We start from the raw sequence: 19,327 nt of genomic DNA, 5'->3' as shown, positions 1-19,327 counted from the left end.
TGTTGCTGTAAGTCTGGCAGAGGTCAGTGGAACTGCAGTAATTTTGTGAACCATAGCTTACTTGGCAGCACGCTCATCTCCAAATACAAAACTGTGGCTTCAGTCCCATGCCATACACTTAAAGCACAAAGTCGAGAGCCGACAAATGGGGAAAACCATGTTGTCAAAGGTGATATCCTCGAGAGAAGATTTCAAACCAAAACTCTGCTATGTCTTCACAAGTGAACATCAATGTTTTCCTGCATTTTTTAATGGGGATTAGATCAGAGATCATATTGGTACTTTTGGTCAATATTTGGTGGATACCTAGGTGAAGAGTTTCTATGAGCAGTGGTGAGACTATGCAAAGAAGTCTTTCAGAGGTGCCGGGCGGTGGGGGAGGGGGTTGTCAGGCGGAGTTACTAAGGAATTGCAGTTGTATCTTTGGTGCAGGAGGAGAGTAATGAGTAGGTAACCAGCCCAAGGGTTGGCAGACATGGGCATAGAGAGAAACACTCTCAGTGAAAGAAACATCTGTCTACTATAATGAGGTGCTCCCCCCCCCCCCCACCCGCCGTAACTTATGTTGAAAAATAACATCCATGGGTGTTCAGCTCTACGGATTTAGCGACCTTGTCAAAACCCATATATTAAATTTCTGCTTGGGTTTCAACACGGAAGCTCCATTAAGTGTAGAATTTTTTAAAAAATCCAAGCAGTAATGTATATTATAGTTCTACTAGTGAGCTGTTTACTTGTGGTCTGATGGTTTTGTCCTTTATCATACGTCCAGACAAGAGTGAGTGAGCTGATGAAGAAATAAAAGACTCCATTGAAAGCAAATAACGTAATCAAGGGCCCCTCCCACCAAGGTCATTCTTTCTTCTCCTCTCTCTATTGGGCAGAAGATTGTACCATCAGACTCGAAAACAGCTTCTATCCTGCTCTTATCAGACTCCTGAATGATAAATTTTTGATCTCCCAAACTACCTTGACATAGTCATTGCACTTGATTTGCTTCCCGGCAGTGCTGTAGTTGCTACGGCACTATATGCTGTATTCCTTTTATTACCTCATTGTACCTCATTGATGGAATGATCTGTCTGGATGGCAGGCAAACAAAGGTTTTTCACTGTGCCTTCATACATGTCACAAAAGAAAACCAACTCTTGCAAATGTTTAGAGGGCATTCAGATAGACACATGGATAGGCAGGGAATAGAGGGATATAGACCATGTATTGACAGGTGTGCAACTTCAATTGGCATCGTGGTTGGCAGGGTTTGTTCCTGTACTGTTATTTGCTCTAGTCTACATTCTAACACCAAGGATAACTTTCTGCTTTGCCTCCTCACAATCCTTCGATGTTTTCATCCCTAATGACAACAAGATTTGCTTAAATTGCACAGCTTTCTATTCAGGTGGGCCTGCTGTTGCCCTGTCCTGCCTTTATACAAAAGTAATGTTGAGAGGGAAGGTGTTTTGATAGCACATAGCTGGATTCCCTGCATGCCAGCATATGAATGTAAATCAAGCAGTTAAGTTCTGTGAAAGTGATTTGGTGTGTGAAGCCCTTTAAAGATCTTAGTGTGTCAAGGGTTTTGGTTGGAAGTTGCAGCACAAATGTGTGGCATGCGTGGTAAGCAATGCAAGTACTGTATGCATCAGCAGTAAACGCGTGCCAGGCAGCAAACAGCACTTGTGGAATGCTGACTTGCAACATGTGGTACATGGCACTGCTGCAAAGCTACTCTGAGCAAACTCTTCTTCTTGTTGCAGACTTTGTTGAGAGTTCAATTCCTGCACCAATCACCCAGCTAGACACTCCACTTTTTTTAACCTACGGATTCTGCCCTGGGACAGTTTTACTGTATTTGCAATCTTCAGAACCTGGTTCAATCCAACTCACCAGCTCTAGCACGCTCAAACATCAGCAGTTCCCAAGACTGAGTTTTCATTTGGAATGGTTTGGCACTTAAAGGTGAATACCTACCTTTAAGGACTACCCTCACTGCTTCACTGCCACAGGTGAAATATTTACACCAGGTTATAAAACTTGGCGAAGTGCAGAGAAAATGGTTAAGACATTGTGAGGAATGCAGTTATACTTCATCAGTGCATAGAACTTTCATAGAGCATAGAACACTACAGCATAGGAACAGGGCATTCGCCTTACAATATTGCACCAAACTAATTAAACTAGTCATTGGTAGGTCAAATGTAAAGAGACAGTTAAGGCAGTGTTGATGAGCAGAGAGATCTTGGGGTCCAAGTTCATACCTCCCTGAGGAGGGCTACACAGGTTAAAAATGCATATGGCATGTTTGCCTTTATTAGTTGAGGCATTGAGTTCAAAAGTCAGGAAATTATGTTGCAGCTTTATAATACTCTAGTTTGGCTGCATTATATACAGTTCTGGTCACCCCACTATAGGAAGGATGTTGAGGTTTTGGAAAGGGTGCAGGAGAGGTTTGCCAGGAGGCTACCTGGATTAGAGAGCATGTGCTATGAGAGGTTGGACAAACTTGGTTGTTTTCTCCAAAGCGGAAGAGGCAGAGGAGAGATCTGATAGAAATTTATAAGATTATGGAGAGGCACAGGTAGAGTAGACAGACAGTATCTTTTTTCCCAGGGTTGAAATGTCTAATACTAGAAGGCATGCATTTAAAGTGAGAGGGGATAATTTCAAAGGAGATGTGAGGGAAGGGTAAGTGTTTTTACACAGAGAGTGGTGGGTGCCTGGAATCTGCTCTCTGTGATAGTGGAAGAGGTAGATACGCTAGGGACTTTTAAGAGATGTTTAGATGGGCACATGAATGTGAGGAAAATGAAAGGATATGGACATTGTGTAGGCAGAAGGGATTTATTTAGCTGTCCTTTCGATTACTAATTTATTTGGTTCTGCATAATATTGTAGGCGAAAGGGTCTGTTCATTTGCTGTACTGTTGTATGTTCTAAGTTTCTAGCTAAATGAATCCCCTCTTTTCTTCTTTCACATCTCTTCTTTAATCCTTACAAACCTTTTCTCCTCATTGTGATTTTTTGAATTTTATCCAATTGGCTTTCAACATTCAAAACAAGGTCACTTTTTCAGCCTCTGGAGAATGAAGCGTGTGGAATGCTTTGCACAGTTCTTTTTTACTGTAAAAATCGACACTGTTTTCACTTACACGCTGTGCCAAATTGTACAATATGAATCTGCTTGTAACTGAATTGCTGTCAGTAAGTATGACTGCCAGAAAACTGTGAGAAAGCAAATTACATTGTAGCGATAAGAGTGGGTTGTCTTGTTCTGAAGGGAAGAAGTAGTAGATGAAGCATTTTAGGATCTCATCATTTGAAGCAAAGCTTAGTTGGACAGAACTGTCATGGGCAATACAAATGTTCTGCTTTTTGAATGAATTCATGCATCACATTTTGACATATTTTCATTGGACTTCATTCATAAATAACATCAAAACCCCACTGCAGAATTGTAGACAATATATCACACAGAAATTCATTTGGCCCATCATGTTTGTGCCAGTTGAACAAAGCTATCACATTTAATTCCACCTTTCAGCACCAGCTCCATTGCCCTTACATCAGGGCTTTTCATGTAGACATCCAAGTACTGCTTCAAAGTGACAAAGGTTTCTGCTTCTATCACCCATTCAGGGTGTGAATTTCATATGGATTAAAAAAATCTACCTTCTAATCCTTTTAGCAATTATTTTAAATCTATGGCTTTGGTTTTTGCCCACTTTGCTAAAGCAATTAGGTCGTTCTGTGTGACTCTATTTAGTCCCTCATAATTTATAAACTTCAATTAAAACCTCCGAATAAAACCTTTAGTATATCCATTTTCCTCAGAGCTACAATTTCAAGTACTTGTAATATCTTTGTAAATCTCCTCAGCTCTCCCTCCAGAGCAATTATATCTTGAACTGTGGTGACCAAAGCTGTACTTGGTCTCCAGCTATGGCCAAACTCATGTTATTTACATTTCTAATAAAACTACACATCAGAACACCAAGTATTCCTGCACTAAAATTGATTACATATATTCTGAGGATCTTCATGTATCAAAACTAATCAAACTAAATACTAAAATGATTAATAATGTTAATGAAAAAAGGACATATACTACATTTTAGGAAATATTGCAAGATTCGCAAGTTACATTATTAAAAAGATTTATTGCATTTCTACTATGCATTTGATTTTAAGTTTGTTGTTCAATTGTAACGATTATTAAGGTAGAGAAATCAACTAAAGACCACACAGACCAAGGATCCCTCATAATTACCCATGTTTAGTGAGTGTAACTGAAGGGTGTTAGGGAAAAATGTTAACAGGAAACAGAACAGGTTTTAAAGCACTTATTGTTATGTCTCAATAATGAAAAACAGCCTAACTCTTTGGAATGGAAAATGAAAATGTGTGTGATTGAAGAAGAATGATAAGCTTCCTTAATCAAAAATCTGTAAGCTTGCCAAAGACAACTGGGAAAAAAATAAGACTTTAAGTTCAAGAATGTTCTACTTTCTTGAGAAAGCTTTGATATCAGAGTTCAAATGCCCTCAATTAAAACAGTCAAACTCTGGAATAATAGAGTATGCTGTTTTCACACTGGTATTAATAGCAAGTACTAATCTTGTTTTAAATTTACTGTAGATACTTTAAATGATGAAATACAGCCAGTACATGTTTAAGCTAGCTCTATTTATCATACAATGAATGCAAAAATAAATTTAAAATTAAAACATTGTGAGGAAACTCAAAAATAAACACACCATACTTCTGTTGTCTCTTTCAATCTGTGCTGTGCTTCAGATAGTTTACTGCGTCTATGTGTGTTACTTATTTACTAAATTGGAAACCTGCTTCTGTTTAACTTAGGCTGGCTGTATTCACTTTATGGCTAAACCTCAACATCACACACCATATAATAAAATGCTCAACCATACAAATCTATCAACAACATTGGTTATTGTCCTCTGTGCTCTGCTTTCTACTTGGACCAAAGGCAATTTGCTGTGTTACACCCACACAACCCAATTGTCATCAGTACATGTGCATGCCTGTGTGTCTGTTGCATTTTACTGTACCAAACTGGAACTCATTTAACAAAATATCCAAATCTGAGGCACAAGCTATCCCTCTGTCAGTCTATCTACATAAATACATGTTTCTGCTTTAGAGGAGCAAGTGCAGTAGTCAGCAAAAATGGGTTTGTTTTGACAAGTGTAAACCAAGCTGCTGGATTTTCTGTTTCTCCCCTACCCCCAATCAACACTTTTAGAGCACTACCTTGGAACTTTTACAACTGCAAGAAGTCCTGACAACAGCAAAAGATCCAAAAACTATAGGGGAATTAAATTCATCTGAGCTTGGTTGCTTGGATATTACAATGGTGAAACACAGATTAAAGGTTTATTGCCAGCAGTTTGCAGGATGAATAGTTAAAAGACAGTTATAATCAAAAATGCAATCTGTTATTGCGCCAAATTCAAACAGTCACTTTACTGTTTGTCAAAATCTTGACAACATTCGATCTTGTAGTAGTTTTGAAAGATTGACTACAGTACAACTAGAAAGGAAGTCATTTACCTCCAGGAAGATCCGTGGATGGTTGACCAGGGATATTGGGAGGATCTTGTAACTGGTATGTTGTTGATGTTGAAGAGGTGCCATCAACAGTATCATTTGAGGTCATATATGTGCCATATGTTGCAGATGGATAATACTGTGCATACTGGTTTTGGCCAAACGCAGTGTAGCCAGGATAATCCTGAAGAAAAACCATCAGTTTAAGTCATTTCTCTTGTAGCGGAGCAATCATATGCTCAATGAAACCACACGCTTATCAACTTAACCATAATTGAAACAAAATGAAAAGAACAAAGTCAAATGAGCAATTGATATAGTATTTAAAAGGTAGATCCTTAAGTAATTGAGGTCATGTGTAAGCATGCATGAATTGACAGTGGAGGCAGATGGGCCTGGGAGGTCGAAGAACAGCTAAATTCAGTTCAGTGCAGAGAGCATAAAGTGGCCTAGGAGAGTTCCTGGAAATGCATTTGCAAGTACATTGTGGTTAGGCAGGCAGTGCTATCATGAGGGATGATCACTTCAGCAAAGTAACAATGATAAAATGTTTGTGGCATTAACCCGTCAGCAAGGTCAAGAAGGCAGATCTTTTGAGGAGCAGTGTCCACACAAGTTCACCAGCTGCATACTATAGGTGCCTTTGAGCATCCAGCTCCCACAGGATTAATGAGGATCCAAGCAGCCTCCTGACCGAAAACCACCATCCGTTCCACAGTGACCTAAAGTCCACAAGTTTCCAGTCCTTTGCATGTCAATTGTTAGATAAATTGGACCCTTGACTGTCCTTCACACATGATTGCGTTGTTGTCAGTTGATCTCCTGCTAGAAACAATGTTTTTAAATGCTTACTAAGACTGGTCAGTCTGTAGAGCACTGCAAGATTGTGTGTTGGCTGCAATGCCTATGCTGTCATAAGCTCTTTCCTGGTCTAAGACAGTCATTGAATGACTGCAGCTCCAGCTAAGCTCATTTTTGAATTCATGTTAGCCATAATATCCCCCACTGCTCCCTCAGTGAGAAATGGCCATTAACTCTCTCCTATTTGATTATAGTGGAAGTGGCCATTTGGCCCCTCCTGCACAGTCAGGCTTTCAAAAGCTTATCCATGTCCAATCCACATGTCAGGTTCCTGCATTTATCCTCCTTTACATGTAGTACAATCTTAGTCTCCTTCCTTCTCTTCCCTTATTCACCATATAGTCCCTACCCTCTTCCCCCTATACAGCTATTTAGTCCACAACCTCAGAACATCCAGGACAAAGAGCAAGTATGAGGCTGGGCCAATCTGGGTCTGATGCTGGAAGGTTCAGATGTGTCTTCTCACGTTCACTGGTCCTGGAGGACTACGTTTGTTTGCCTTTTCTCTGATAAAAACTCCGTATGAACCAGTAAGTATGGGGGCAACTGTTGGCAGGGCACTGGTGGATATGTTCTTTTGGAAAGGAACAGCAAGGAAAATGAATCCCACTCCAGACTGAATGTTACCCGTTAATTATAAGACATAAGATGTAGGAACAGAATTAGGCCATTTGGCTCAATTGAGTCTGCTTTGCCATTTCATCATGGCTGATCCAATTTTCCCCTCAGCCCCAATCTCCTGCCTTCTCTCCATATCCCTTCAGGGCCTGACCAATCAAGAATCTATTGACTTTTGTCTTAAATATACATAAAGACTTGACCTCCACAGCTGCCTGTGGCAAAGAATTCCACAGATTCACCACTTTCTGGCTAAAGAAATACTTCCTCCATTCTAAATGGATGTCCCTCTATTCTGAGGCTGTGTCCTCTGGTCTTACACTCTCCCATTATAGGAAACATCCTCTCCACATCCACTCTATCAAGGCCTTTCACCATTTGATAGGTTTCATTGCGGTCAGCCCTCATTCTTCTGAATTCTAGTGAATACAGGCCCAGAACCATCAAATGCCCTTCATATGACAAGCTGTTCAAACCTGGAATCATTTTTGTAAATCTCCTTTGGACCCTCTTCAGTTTCAGCATATTCTTTCTAAGATAAGGGGCCCCAAACTGCTCACAATACACCATGTGAGGCCTCAACATTACATCCTTGCTTTTATATTCTAGTTCTCTTGAAATCGATGCTAACATTGCATTTGCCTTCTTCACCACCGACTCAACCAGCAAATTAACCTTTAGGGAACGCTGCACAAGGGCTCTGAAGTCCCTTTGTACCTCAGTTTTTTTTGTATTTTCTCTCCATTTAGAAAATAGTCAACATTTTCATTTCTTCTGCCAAGGTGCATGACCATACACTTCCTGGCACTGTATTCCATTTGTCACTTCTTTGCCTATTCTCTTAATTTGCCTAAGTCCTTCTGTAGCCTCTCTACTTCCTCAAAACTACCTGCCCCTGCACCTGTCTTCATAGTCAGGAATTCCAGCAGATTTTTCAAGCAAGACTTTCCCTTGAGGAAACCAGGCTGACTACAGCTTATTTTATCATGTGTCTCCAAGTACCCTGAGAACTCATCCTTAACAATTGACTCCAACATCTCCCGAACCACTGAGGTCAGACTAACTGTCCTATAGTTTCCTTTCTTTTGTCTCTCTCCCGTCTTGAAGAGTGGAGTAACATTTACAACTTTCCAGTCTTCCAGAGCCTTACCAGAATCTAGTGACTCTTGATAGATCATTATTAATCCCTCTACAATCTATTCAACCACCTCTTTCAGAACCCTGGGGTGTATACCATCTGGCCCAGGTGACCTGTCTACCTTCAGACCTTTCAGTTTCCTAAGAAACTTCTCTCCGGTTATGTTAACCACACACCTCATGACTTCCACCAAATTGCTAGTGTCTTCCACAATGAAGACAGATGCAAAATACTTATATACTTCATCCACCATTTCCTTGTCCCCCATTACTACCTCTCCAGCATCATTTTCCAGCGGTTCGATATGCACTCTCATCTCTCTTTTATACTTTATATATCTGAAGAAACTTTTGGTATCCTCTTTAATATTATTGGCCAGCTTACTTTCATATAACATCTTTACCTTCTTATTGACTTTTTAGTTGCCTTCTGTTGGCATTTAAAAGCTTCCCAATCCTCTAATTTCCTACCAATTTTTGCTCTATTATATGCCTTCTCTTTGGCTTTCATGTTGGCTTTGATTTCTCTTATTAGCCACACTTGTGTCATCTTGCCTTTAGAATACTTCTTTCTCTTTGGGATGCTTATGTTTTGTGCCTTTTGAATTGCTTCCAGAAATTCCAGCCATTGCTGCTCTGCCTTCACCCCTGCCAATGTTCTTTTCCAATCAATAATGGGCAACTCCTCTCTTGCACCTCTGTAATTCCCTTTACTCTGCTGTAATATTGATACATATAACTTTAGCTTCTCCTCCTCAAATTTCAGGTGAATTCAATTATATTATGATCACTTTCTCCTTAGGGTTCTTTTACCTTAAGCTCTCTAATCAATCTCAGTTCATTGTACAACACCCAATCCAGAATAGCTGACCCCTTGTGGGATGACCATGAGCTACTCTAAAAAGCCATCTCGAATGCATTCCAGAAATCTCCCTCTCTTGGAATCTAGCACTAAGCTGATTTTCCCAATCTGTCTACATATTGAAATCCCCAATCCCCAATGTCTATTGTAACATTGCCGTTTTGGCATTTCTTATCTCTGATTGTAATTTGTAGACCACATCCTTACTACTGTTTGGGGGTCTGAATCCAACTCCCATCAGGGTCTTTTAACCCTTTCAGTTCCTTAGCTCTATCCACAATGATTTAACACTTTCCGACCCTATGTCACCTCTTTTTAAAGATTTGATTTCATTTTTTACCGTTAGAGCAACACCGCTCCCTCTGTCTTCCTGCCTGTCCTTTTGATGCAGTGTGTATCCTTGGACATTAAGCTCCCAGCTATCATTTCTCAGCCATGATTCAGTGATGCCTAGAATATCATACATGCTCATCTGTAACTGTGTGATAACTCCATCTACCTTATTCCGTATACTACACACATTCAAATATAACATCTTTAATCCTGTATTCACTCTTTTCGATTTTGTCCGCCTTTTACATTGCAACTCATCCTGTAATTTTGCCATATCAACAGCATTTCCTCACTAATTATTGCCTCTGTTTGTAAACCAGCATCTCATCTTTGGCACTATCACTTCAGTTGCCATCCCCCTGCCAAATCAGTTTAAACCCTTTTGAGCAACCCTAGCAAACCAGTCTGCAAGGATATTGGGCCCCTTCAGATTCACGTGTAACCCACCCCTTTTGAAGTCACTCTTTCCCCAGAAGAGATCCCATTGATCATAAATCCAAAACCCTGCCCTCTGCACCAGTTCCTCAGCCACAAACTCACCCACCAAATCATTTTATTCCTACCCTCACTGGCATGTGGCAAAGGCAGCAATCCAGAGGTTACTATTCTGGAAGTCTTGTTTCTCAGCTTTCTACCTAGATCCACAAAATCTCTCTTCAGGACCTCCTCACCTTGTGAACCCATGTTATTGGTGCCAATGCGCACCAAGACTTCTGGCTGCTCACCCTTACCCTTGAGAATGCCGTGGAAATGATCCGAGACATTCCTGACCATGACACGAGGAAAGAAATTTCCATCCAGGTGACTCTATCACACCCACAGAAAAAATCTCTGTTCCTCTGACTAGGGAATCCCCTTTCGACACTGAAGTCCTCTTTACCTCTCTGCTCTTTTGAGGACAGATCCAGACTTACTGTCAGACACTTATTTATTGTGGCTCCCCCGGATGGCTGTATCAAAAGTTGTACACTTATTATCGAGGGGAACGGCCGAGGGTGTACACTTATAATTGAGGGGAACAGCCGAGGGTGTACTTATGATTGAGGGGAATGGCTGAGGGTGTACTTATGATTGAGGGGAACAGCCGAGGGTGTACTTATTATTGAGGGGAATGGCTGAGGGTGTACTTATGATTGAGGGGAACGGCCGAGGGTGTACTTATGATTGAGGGGAATGGCTGAGGGTGTACTTATGATTGAGGGGAACAGCTGAGGGTGTACTTATGATTGAGGGGAATAGCCGAGGGTGTACTTATGATTGAGGGGAACGGTCGAGGGTGTACGTACTCTGCACTGGCTGTGCATTCCCCTTCTTCTCCTGACAGTGTAAGGGTGACCACCTCGCTGTAGCTCCTGTCTATCATCTCCTCATTTTCCTATATGTGTTGAAGGTCATTGAGCTGCAGCTCCAGTTTCTTTATACCTTCTCTCAAGAGCTGCAGCTCAGTGGACATGGAGCAGATGTGTTTATCTGGGAGATATGAGGACTCCCAGACTTCCCACACCCCGCACACAGTACAAGACACTCCCCTGGAGCCATTCTTATTAAACTACTGTGCCCTAACACTCAAAGAACTAAACTACTATCCCCTAACAGATGAGGATTTCCTCATCTTTTAGGGTATTAACTGAACCATTGATTACGAATGGACACTCTAAATGTGATCTAATTTCCAATATTAGATGTGGCATTCTCAGCTTTAAAATATATTATCGTGCAAAGTATTGAATATTTAACCAATTGTTCCTTAAGGAGTTTCCACAGTCTATGAGCAAGGTGCTTTATAAGCTATGTGCATGAAGTAGAACACTGGCATTCATCAAATATGGAGTACAGTAAGTCTCTCAATTTGTGAGTAATTTCTTGCCTACTCCACTAAGGAACTGAATGAAAATTTAATCAATGAGTACTGGTTGGGTTTGTTGTGATCATGCAATATTTTACACTGAATCCCACTGTCTCTAAAGCACAAGCACTGAACTTATACGAAGACAATTTGTTTGTCTTAGTTATGTGCAATAACTTCAAAATAAGGCTGAATTTATAGACTGTTTATTCCCCTGCAAAGATGTTGTCTGACCTGCTGAGTTCCTCCAGCATTTTGTGTATGTTGTTTTTGGACTCATGCTGCCATTTAGGCATGCTTGACAGGTGATCACAGCCTTGGATGGAGTAAAGGGCCAAAATGATTTAAAGCAGGTGCAGATGGATTTCTGGGAAGGATGAGTGTGGAGGGAGCTTGCCTCATGAGGAGAGATTAAGCAGAATAAGCCTAGGAGCTCTAATTCTTCTCAGCTGTAAATGAGCTGAGAAGAATTAGAGGTGACTTCATTGTGAAGTACAACATTCTTAAGGGGCTTAACATGGGTTGATGCCATGTTGATGTTTTCTCTGGATGGGGTGTCCAGAATAATAATAAGGTGCAGGTGCGGGCTTTTCACGACTGAGATTTCTTCTTCCAGAGGGTAGTGAATATTTGGGATATTCTAATCAAAAGAGTTGTGGAAGTTCATTTGCTAAGAATATTCAAGTTGATGTCAATAAATTACTAGATTTTAAGGGATGTAGGGTTGCTACAGGCAAATGACAACAAAAAAAAAACGATAAGCTATGATCTTACTAAATGACGGAAAAGGCTTGAGGGACTATACAGTATTTTTTTGCTTTTAACTGAAGTTCTAATTTTCCATATTTCCTTATAACATAGAGGAAATGCTATAAGGAAATATGGAAAAATGGAATGAGTATTGGAAGCCTATTGATTCTATACCAGCTGAAATATCATCCATTAATTGTCTCCATCATGCATTCTCTCCACATTTTCATCAACATCTCTCTGATTTTACAACTCACCTACTCATTCCACCGAGATGCAACACAGAGCGTCATAGGAAGTCATTCCTGCCTGTGGCCATCAAACGTTACAACTCCTCCCTTGGAGGGTCAGACACTCTGAGCCAATAGGCTGGTCCTGGATTTATTTCCTGGCATAATTTACATATTACTATTTAACTATTTATTGACACCCTGAGCCAATAGGCTGGTCCTGGACTTATTTCCTGGCATAATTTACATATCACTATTTAACTATTTATGGTTGTATTACTATTTAATTTATTATGGTGCAACTGTAACGAAAACCAATTTCCCCTGGGATCGATAAAGCATGACTACGACTATGAATGTGACCAAATTTCAGTGGCCAATTAACCTGCCCATTAGCCTCCTTTGGGATGTGGGAGAAAATATGGAGCATTCAGGGGAATTGTCCTCATTAGAAGAATGTGAAAACCCTTCATACAGGAGAGGACTGACCTCTGAGCAACACCACCATGTATCTAGGTTCTTATGTTCAAAGAAGTTTGCTTCTCTATGCAATATCAATACACAGCAAAATTAATTTGGTTTTCAAACTGTTCAAGGAGTTTGTTGAACTCCCTACCAATGTTATAAACCTGCTTGACCTTAATATAAATGTTTAAATAATGGAGATTCTGCACTCTTTTTCTATTAAATATTTTAATACCTAATGTATATGGATCTGTGTGTGTGTGTTTAAGAGAAAGAGAGAGATACAGAGAAAGAGAGAGAAACTGGACCAAAAACTGATAGATCCTGACAAAGAAGAAGAATGCTAGAAGCACTAGGTCACATCAGTAAGTCAGGAAGAGAAGCAGTTGATATTTCATGTTGAGAACCCTCTACCATTACTGGAGCAGACAAACCTGTAAAGTTGGAGAGAGGGCTGGGGAACTGGAGAGGACTCAGGGAGTATCTGTGTTAAGATAACAATTAGTTTCAATGTAATGGCAATTGGAAATATGAAAGAAAACAATTTGATTCAAAGAGGTACAGCCACATCCATGGTGAGATGGAGAAAAACAAAATGGAATGGTTACTTGAAAATAAGTTCAATATTGTTCTGAATGACCCCCCCCCCACACACACACACAGACATACACACGCGCGCACACACACACACACACACACACACACACACATGCACACACACCCACATGTACACTCACACACACACACACACACACATGTACACTCACACACACACAGACATACACATGCACACACACACCCACATGTACACTCACACACACACACACAGACACATGCACACACACCCACATGTACACTCACACACACACACACACACAGACATACACACACATACACACATGCACACACACCCACATGTACACTCACACACACACACATACACACACCCACATGTACACTCACACACACACACACAGACATACACACATGCACACACACCCACATGTACACTCACACACACACATACACACACCCACATGTACACTCACACACACACACAGACATACACACACACATGTACACTCACACACACACAGACATACACATGCACACACACCCACATGTACACACACACACACACAGACATACACACACACATGCACACACACCCACATGTACACTCACACACACAGACATACACACACACACATGTACACTCACACACACACACACACATACACACACATGCACACACACACACACATGCACACACACCCACATGTACACTCACACACACACATGCACACACACCCACATGTACACTCACACACACACATGCACACACACATGTACTCACACACACACACAGACATACACACACATGTACACTCACACACACACACATACACACACATGCACACACACCCACATGTACACACACATACACACAGACATACACACACCCACATGTACACACACACACACACATGCACACACACCCACATGTACACTCACACACACACACACACACACACATGCACACACACCCACATGTACACTCACACACACACACATGCACACACATCCACATGTACACTCACACACACCCACATGTACACACACACACATATGCACACACCCCCACATGTACACTCACACACACACACATACACACACACACACATGCACACACACCCACATGTACACTCACACACACCCACATGCACACACACCCACATGTACACTCACACACACACACACACACACCCACATGTACACTCACACACACAGACATACACATACACATACACACACGTACACTCACTCACACACACACACATTTCTGTTGCATGTACTTCTGTTTCACCATCTCCTGTGCTGCTGAGAACAAATATAGTGGTTCCTGGTCCTCACTTTCCATCCCAGCAGCTTCCACACTGAATGGATCATTCTCCATCATTTCACCATCAGACACACCTTCCCCAGTTTCATCTCTTGCCTTACCATACTCTGCACAAACCAGACAGTCTTTTAAGGTAAGGCAGTGATTCAACGTCACTTCTTCCAGTTTAGTATATTGTAATTCAAGCTCATAATAAGAACTCCTTTACAGTGGAGAAACTAAACACAGATTGTACAGCAGTTTTGCAGAACCTCGCTGTTTAGTCCTCAACGGCAACTCTGAATTCCCGGTAGCCTGCCTCTTTAATTTTCCCACTCCCACTCTGAATACACTTTCTTCAGTCTCTTACATTGCACCAATGATGCCACAACATCATGGTGAAAACTTGAAGAACAGCGCATCGTCTTCCACCTAGGGATATTGAAGTCCTTCACATTTGATACTGAATATAACAATTTCAGATAACTTCTGTTTTCTTCCTCTTTATCCACTGTATTTTTATTTTTCAATCTGTTTCTGTTCTCTTTTCCATTTACATCAGCTGGTTTTTCAAAATAATTGTTACTTTGAAAAGTTTTGTCTGAGTCCTACCACAAACATTTGCTCAGTTGTCACCATGCATCTCTCTTAGTAGCTTAACACACTCGTTTTCTCAAAATTTCATTTCTGATGAAAGATCCTCGATCCAAGATGCTGCCTGACCTGCTGAGTGCTTCAACATTTCCTGTTTTAGCTTCAACGTGTATCCAGACCTGTACATTGCTATCCTCAAAGAGGTCACTTAGGTAGGAAGTTTAGAACATAAAACAGTACAGAATATGACAGGCCCTTCAGCTCATGATGTTGTACTAACCCTTTAACCTATTCCCAGATCAATCTAACACTTCCCTCCCACATCGCCCCCCACTCATTCTTCTACCATACATGGAAGGGAGGAACTGCTCTTGTCAGGTCCTCGCCTGGCCAGCACTGCTACACTTCCCATGCACTTTCCAAGCATCTTCATCATTTGACCTTTTCTCTATACAATGAATTTAGATGGCAACGGGACTGGTTGAGTTGGGAAACCTGTTCTACTTCTCAAAAACAAACAGAAAATGCTGGGGACAGTTAGCAGACCAGCTGCATTTCAGATTTCCAGAACCTCCATTTTTTTTTGCTTCTTTCATTTTAATTCCCTCCTCCTTGCATCAAAGGCTACCAGCCAGAAACCACCAAGGAAATGGTGCTGGCACATATGGGGCACAGATGTCATCCCAGCTGTAAATGTTAGAGGAAGAAGCACTTCTCTCCTCCTAAAACCTCATTACTTGTTCCTAGATGGCTTTTGCATGTTGTGGGCCTTGTCTAGCAACAGGAATAACAAATTTATCCTTTTAAATGGCCTCTCCCGCTTATGGTTTCTAGTGTGTGGGACTACTAATTTTTATTCCTTCACTCTTTGAGTATTTCTTTGTTACCTCATGGAAAATAATTATTATTCATTATTATGGACCCCCATCACCCAGGACATGCCCTCTTCTCATTGCTACCATCAAGAAGGAGGTACAGGAGCCTAAAGGCACACACTCAATGATTCAGGAACAGCTTCTTCCCCTTGCTGTCTGATTTCTAAATGGACATTGAACCCATCACTACTTTTTGTTGCACTACTTATGTAATTTAACTATTTATATATATATATATATATATATAAAAATATATAATTTACTGTAATTCACAGTTTTAATATTATGTACTGCAATGCATTCAGCACTTGTACTCTTTTGCTTTTTGTTTGGAACTGGAGACAAGATGAAACATGATCTAAGAAGTATACTACTGAAATAAGCTTGAAGCTGACATTGGAATCTAGACAATAAAGATTTACTTTAAGTTACGATATCACATTAAGATATTTACTTTTGAAATTCTGAAATATAATTCAAAAACACATCAAGATCACAGTTGGAAAATATCCAGGCTCAGACACTGGCAGAAATGAGAACCCTAAAGTTGGCTTAACATCCTCATTCTGAAGGCACAAGATAGCCAAGTGTCCCACACAATTGTTATCTATGGTCCCCTTCTAACACCATATGACTGTGAAGTTTGGTGAGACAAGATCAGGCTGAAAAAGATTTAGCCTGGCAAAACACAGGTTAGGTACACAGTGACAGTGACCTGAAGTATGGAAGCCAGTGACATTTCTGGGACGTGGTCAGTGAGTCTGCCTCTGCATTCAGGAAAAGATAGCTAACAGAGAATACCTGATGGGAACTGTTGAAGCTTGTTGAATTGGAAACGGAGTTGCTGCTTGCATATATACCTGGGGATGGTGCAAAACTAGAACCTGTGATAAAAAAAATAAGGATAAGAATATTAATAACAGATGCAGATGTTAGAAGTGTAGCAAAATAGTGTTGGGAGTACTCCCAATATTTCCAGTAACTCCAATAAATGTAACACCAATGCCGATTCATATTTTCATTCATTTTTTTCAGCAGGTAGGTGCTGCAGCAGGCCAGTAATTATTATCCATCCCTATCAATGGTCAGCCATCTCTCTGGTGAAGGTAGTTCCTCAGTGATGTTGGGTTGAAAGTTCCAGGATTTAAACCCAGTAATCATGAACAACCAGCAGTAGGATTCTAATTAAGGATGATGTATAACCCAGCCACTTGCTGCTCTCGACCTTTTGGATGGTAGAAAGTATGGATTTGAGAAGTGCAGCCAGAGTAGCCTGGACCAGTAACTGCGGTGTATTTTATGGATAGATGGCGCACAGTGCAGCCACAGTGCACCTGTGGCAGAAGTAGTTAGTATGTATGATGGTGAATGGATGGTATTCAATTAGGATTTCTCTTGGCTAGTTCTGTTCCCTGGACAGGTTTTAGCCCAGGGCTGGGAAGCCCATTCAAAATGACATAAATGCTGTCTCCTGTACTATACATTCATTTCCTCTCTCAATCCCTCTTCTCCCTACTGCAATTAACTCCTAGCTACAACTCCCAATCTTGCTCACCAGTGAAGCTCTGACTGAATCCTAGCAACTATCTCAGCATGGCTTCTCTTCATACAATCTGTATGACCCAATGCATGGAGCTAAGTGTGGAAGATCTATCCACCATACTATTACTTGCGGCCTCAAGTGTTGCACCTGGCAGTACCCCTCTAACTCTCTGTCCCAACACCACTAAATTTCTAAACCAATAGTCAATACATTTCCAATGACAGATGCAGGCAAAAGACAACCACTTACGAATTCACTGGACTGGAATACAATCATCGTCTTACTGAAAGTAATAGCATTTTGTGGGAAGGACATGACTTCCCATTGATCTTCTGCTATGGGGGCTTCTACCTCGAACCCTGCTTTGTGTGAAACAAAGACAGGATTATCCCAGGAAATTTAACATTGAGAAGTCACTGGAAGTAGGATCACCAGTACTGGTTCGAATATAAAAACGTTATTCATTCTATCAATTGAAGCTTATATATTTCTGCCGTTATATTATTTTCAATTCTAGTAAGACGTGTTGTGAAGATGGAGCTGAGAATAGCCCAACTCACTAGGGTTTCTCATTGTGGCTCCCACTCTGTCACTTTAGTTTGTTTTGTATAAGTGACCTTTAGCAAGGGTTGCAAGTGGATCACTTTGACTTAGAGAAGTATTATCACTGGATTTAAATCCTGGTACTCCCTACCCAACATCACAGTGGTAACACAACCAGTCAAAGGACTGTAGTGGTCCCAGAAGGTGGATTATCATGAGCCTACATCTTAATAATTAGACACAAGTCTGCGAGAGTGGAGAATGAATTGCTCCAAGGAATCTGCAGGGTAAGTTTGTCCTTGTTAAGAGTTTCTTTCAACAGTTCCGATGAAAGTTCTTTGACTCAAAATGTTTATACCGCTTTTCTCTCTCTACAGATGTTGCCCTACCTACTGGGTATTTTCTGTTTATACATTTTACGAGTTTCAAACTCCAATAAGTTCAGGGATGGTGCTACAGGCTTGGAAAATTGCAAATATTAAGTACTTCTTCAAGAAAGCAAATAAGCTAAATACTACTGAGGTTAAATAGTCGGGTCTGTTTAACACTTGAGTGGAGTAAGTTCCAGAAACATTTTAACGATGGTCAGAGTTATCAGTCACTTGGAAAACTGTAGCTTGATTTGAGAAAGTTAGCATATGTTTGTTAAAGGAAAACTATGTCTAACTAATGTAATAGAGTTTTATGATGAAGTAGAAAATTATAAGGAAAAGATGTGTTTGGTGGACTCTTTTTGGGACTTCCAATATGGATACAAAATTGGCTATTTAATAGGAAAATAAAGGAGCAGTGAAAGAAGATTTGAAAATAATGCTGGAAATACTCAGCAGGTCAGGCAGTATCTGCGGATGGAAAAGCAATTAACGTTTCAGCTCAATGACCTTTCATCATATCACGAAAAAGTTAGAAACCAAGCATGTTTTGTGTTGTGGGAAAGGGAAGGGCAGAGAGAACAAAGGGAATGTTTGTGGTGGGGTGGGCATCATATTTACAGATGATACACAAAGTGGACTGTGAAATGGATAGAGCCATAGCGCAACATAGCAGAGAAACAGGACCTTTGGCACAGCTCATCCATGCCCACATAAGTTAGTCTGATTTTGCCTATATACCTCTAAACTCTTCCCACCCATGTGCTTATACAAGAATATTTTAAATATTGTTATTACATCCACCTCATTTACTTTCACTGGCAGCTTGTTCCATTTGTATCACCATAA

The 19,327-nt window shown here is 40.7% G+C and overlaps 1 protein-coding gene across 12 annotated transcripts in view; it reads right to left on the bottom strand.

The window, feature by feature from the left end:
• eya4 (EYA transcriptional coactivator and phosphatase 4) overlaps positions 1-19,327 on the bottom strand; it is a 454,812-nt gene that overhangs the window by 103,981 nt on the left and 331,504 nt on the right. For all 12 annotated transcript variants that reach the window (XM_072249790.1, XM_072249815.1, XM_072249809.1 and 9 more), the window contains 2 exons: positions 16,823-16,905; positions 5,572-5,752 (listed from right to left, as the gene is read on the bottom strand). In XM_072249790.1, coding sequence (XP_072105891.1) covers positions 5,572-5,752; positions 16,823-16,905 — 264 coding nt within the window. The remainder of the gene's footprint in view (positions 1-5,571; positions 5,753-16,822; positions 16,906-19,327) is intronic.

This window comes from Mobula birostris, chromosome 2 (genome assembly GCF_030028105.1).
Source record: "Mobula birostris isolate sMobBir1 chromosome 2, sMobBir1.hap1, whole genome shotgun sequence".
Lineage (NCBI taxonomy): Eukaryota > Metazoa > Chordata > Chondrichthyes > Myliobatiformes > Myliobatidae > Mobula > Mobula birostris.
Note: the sequence above shows the minus strand (reverse complement) of the source record. Positions and strands in the feature narration are given on the sequence as shown.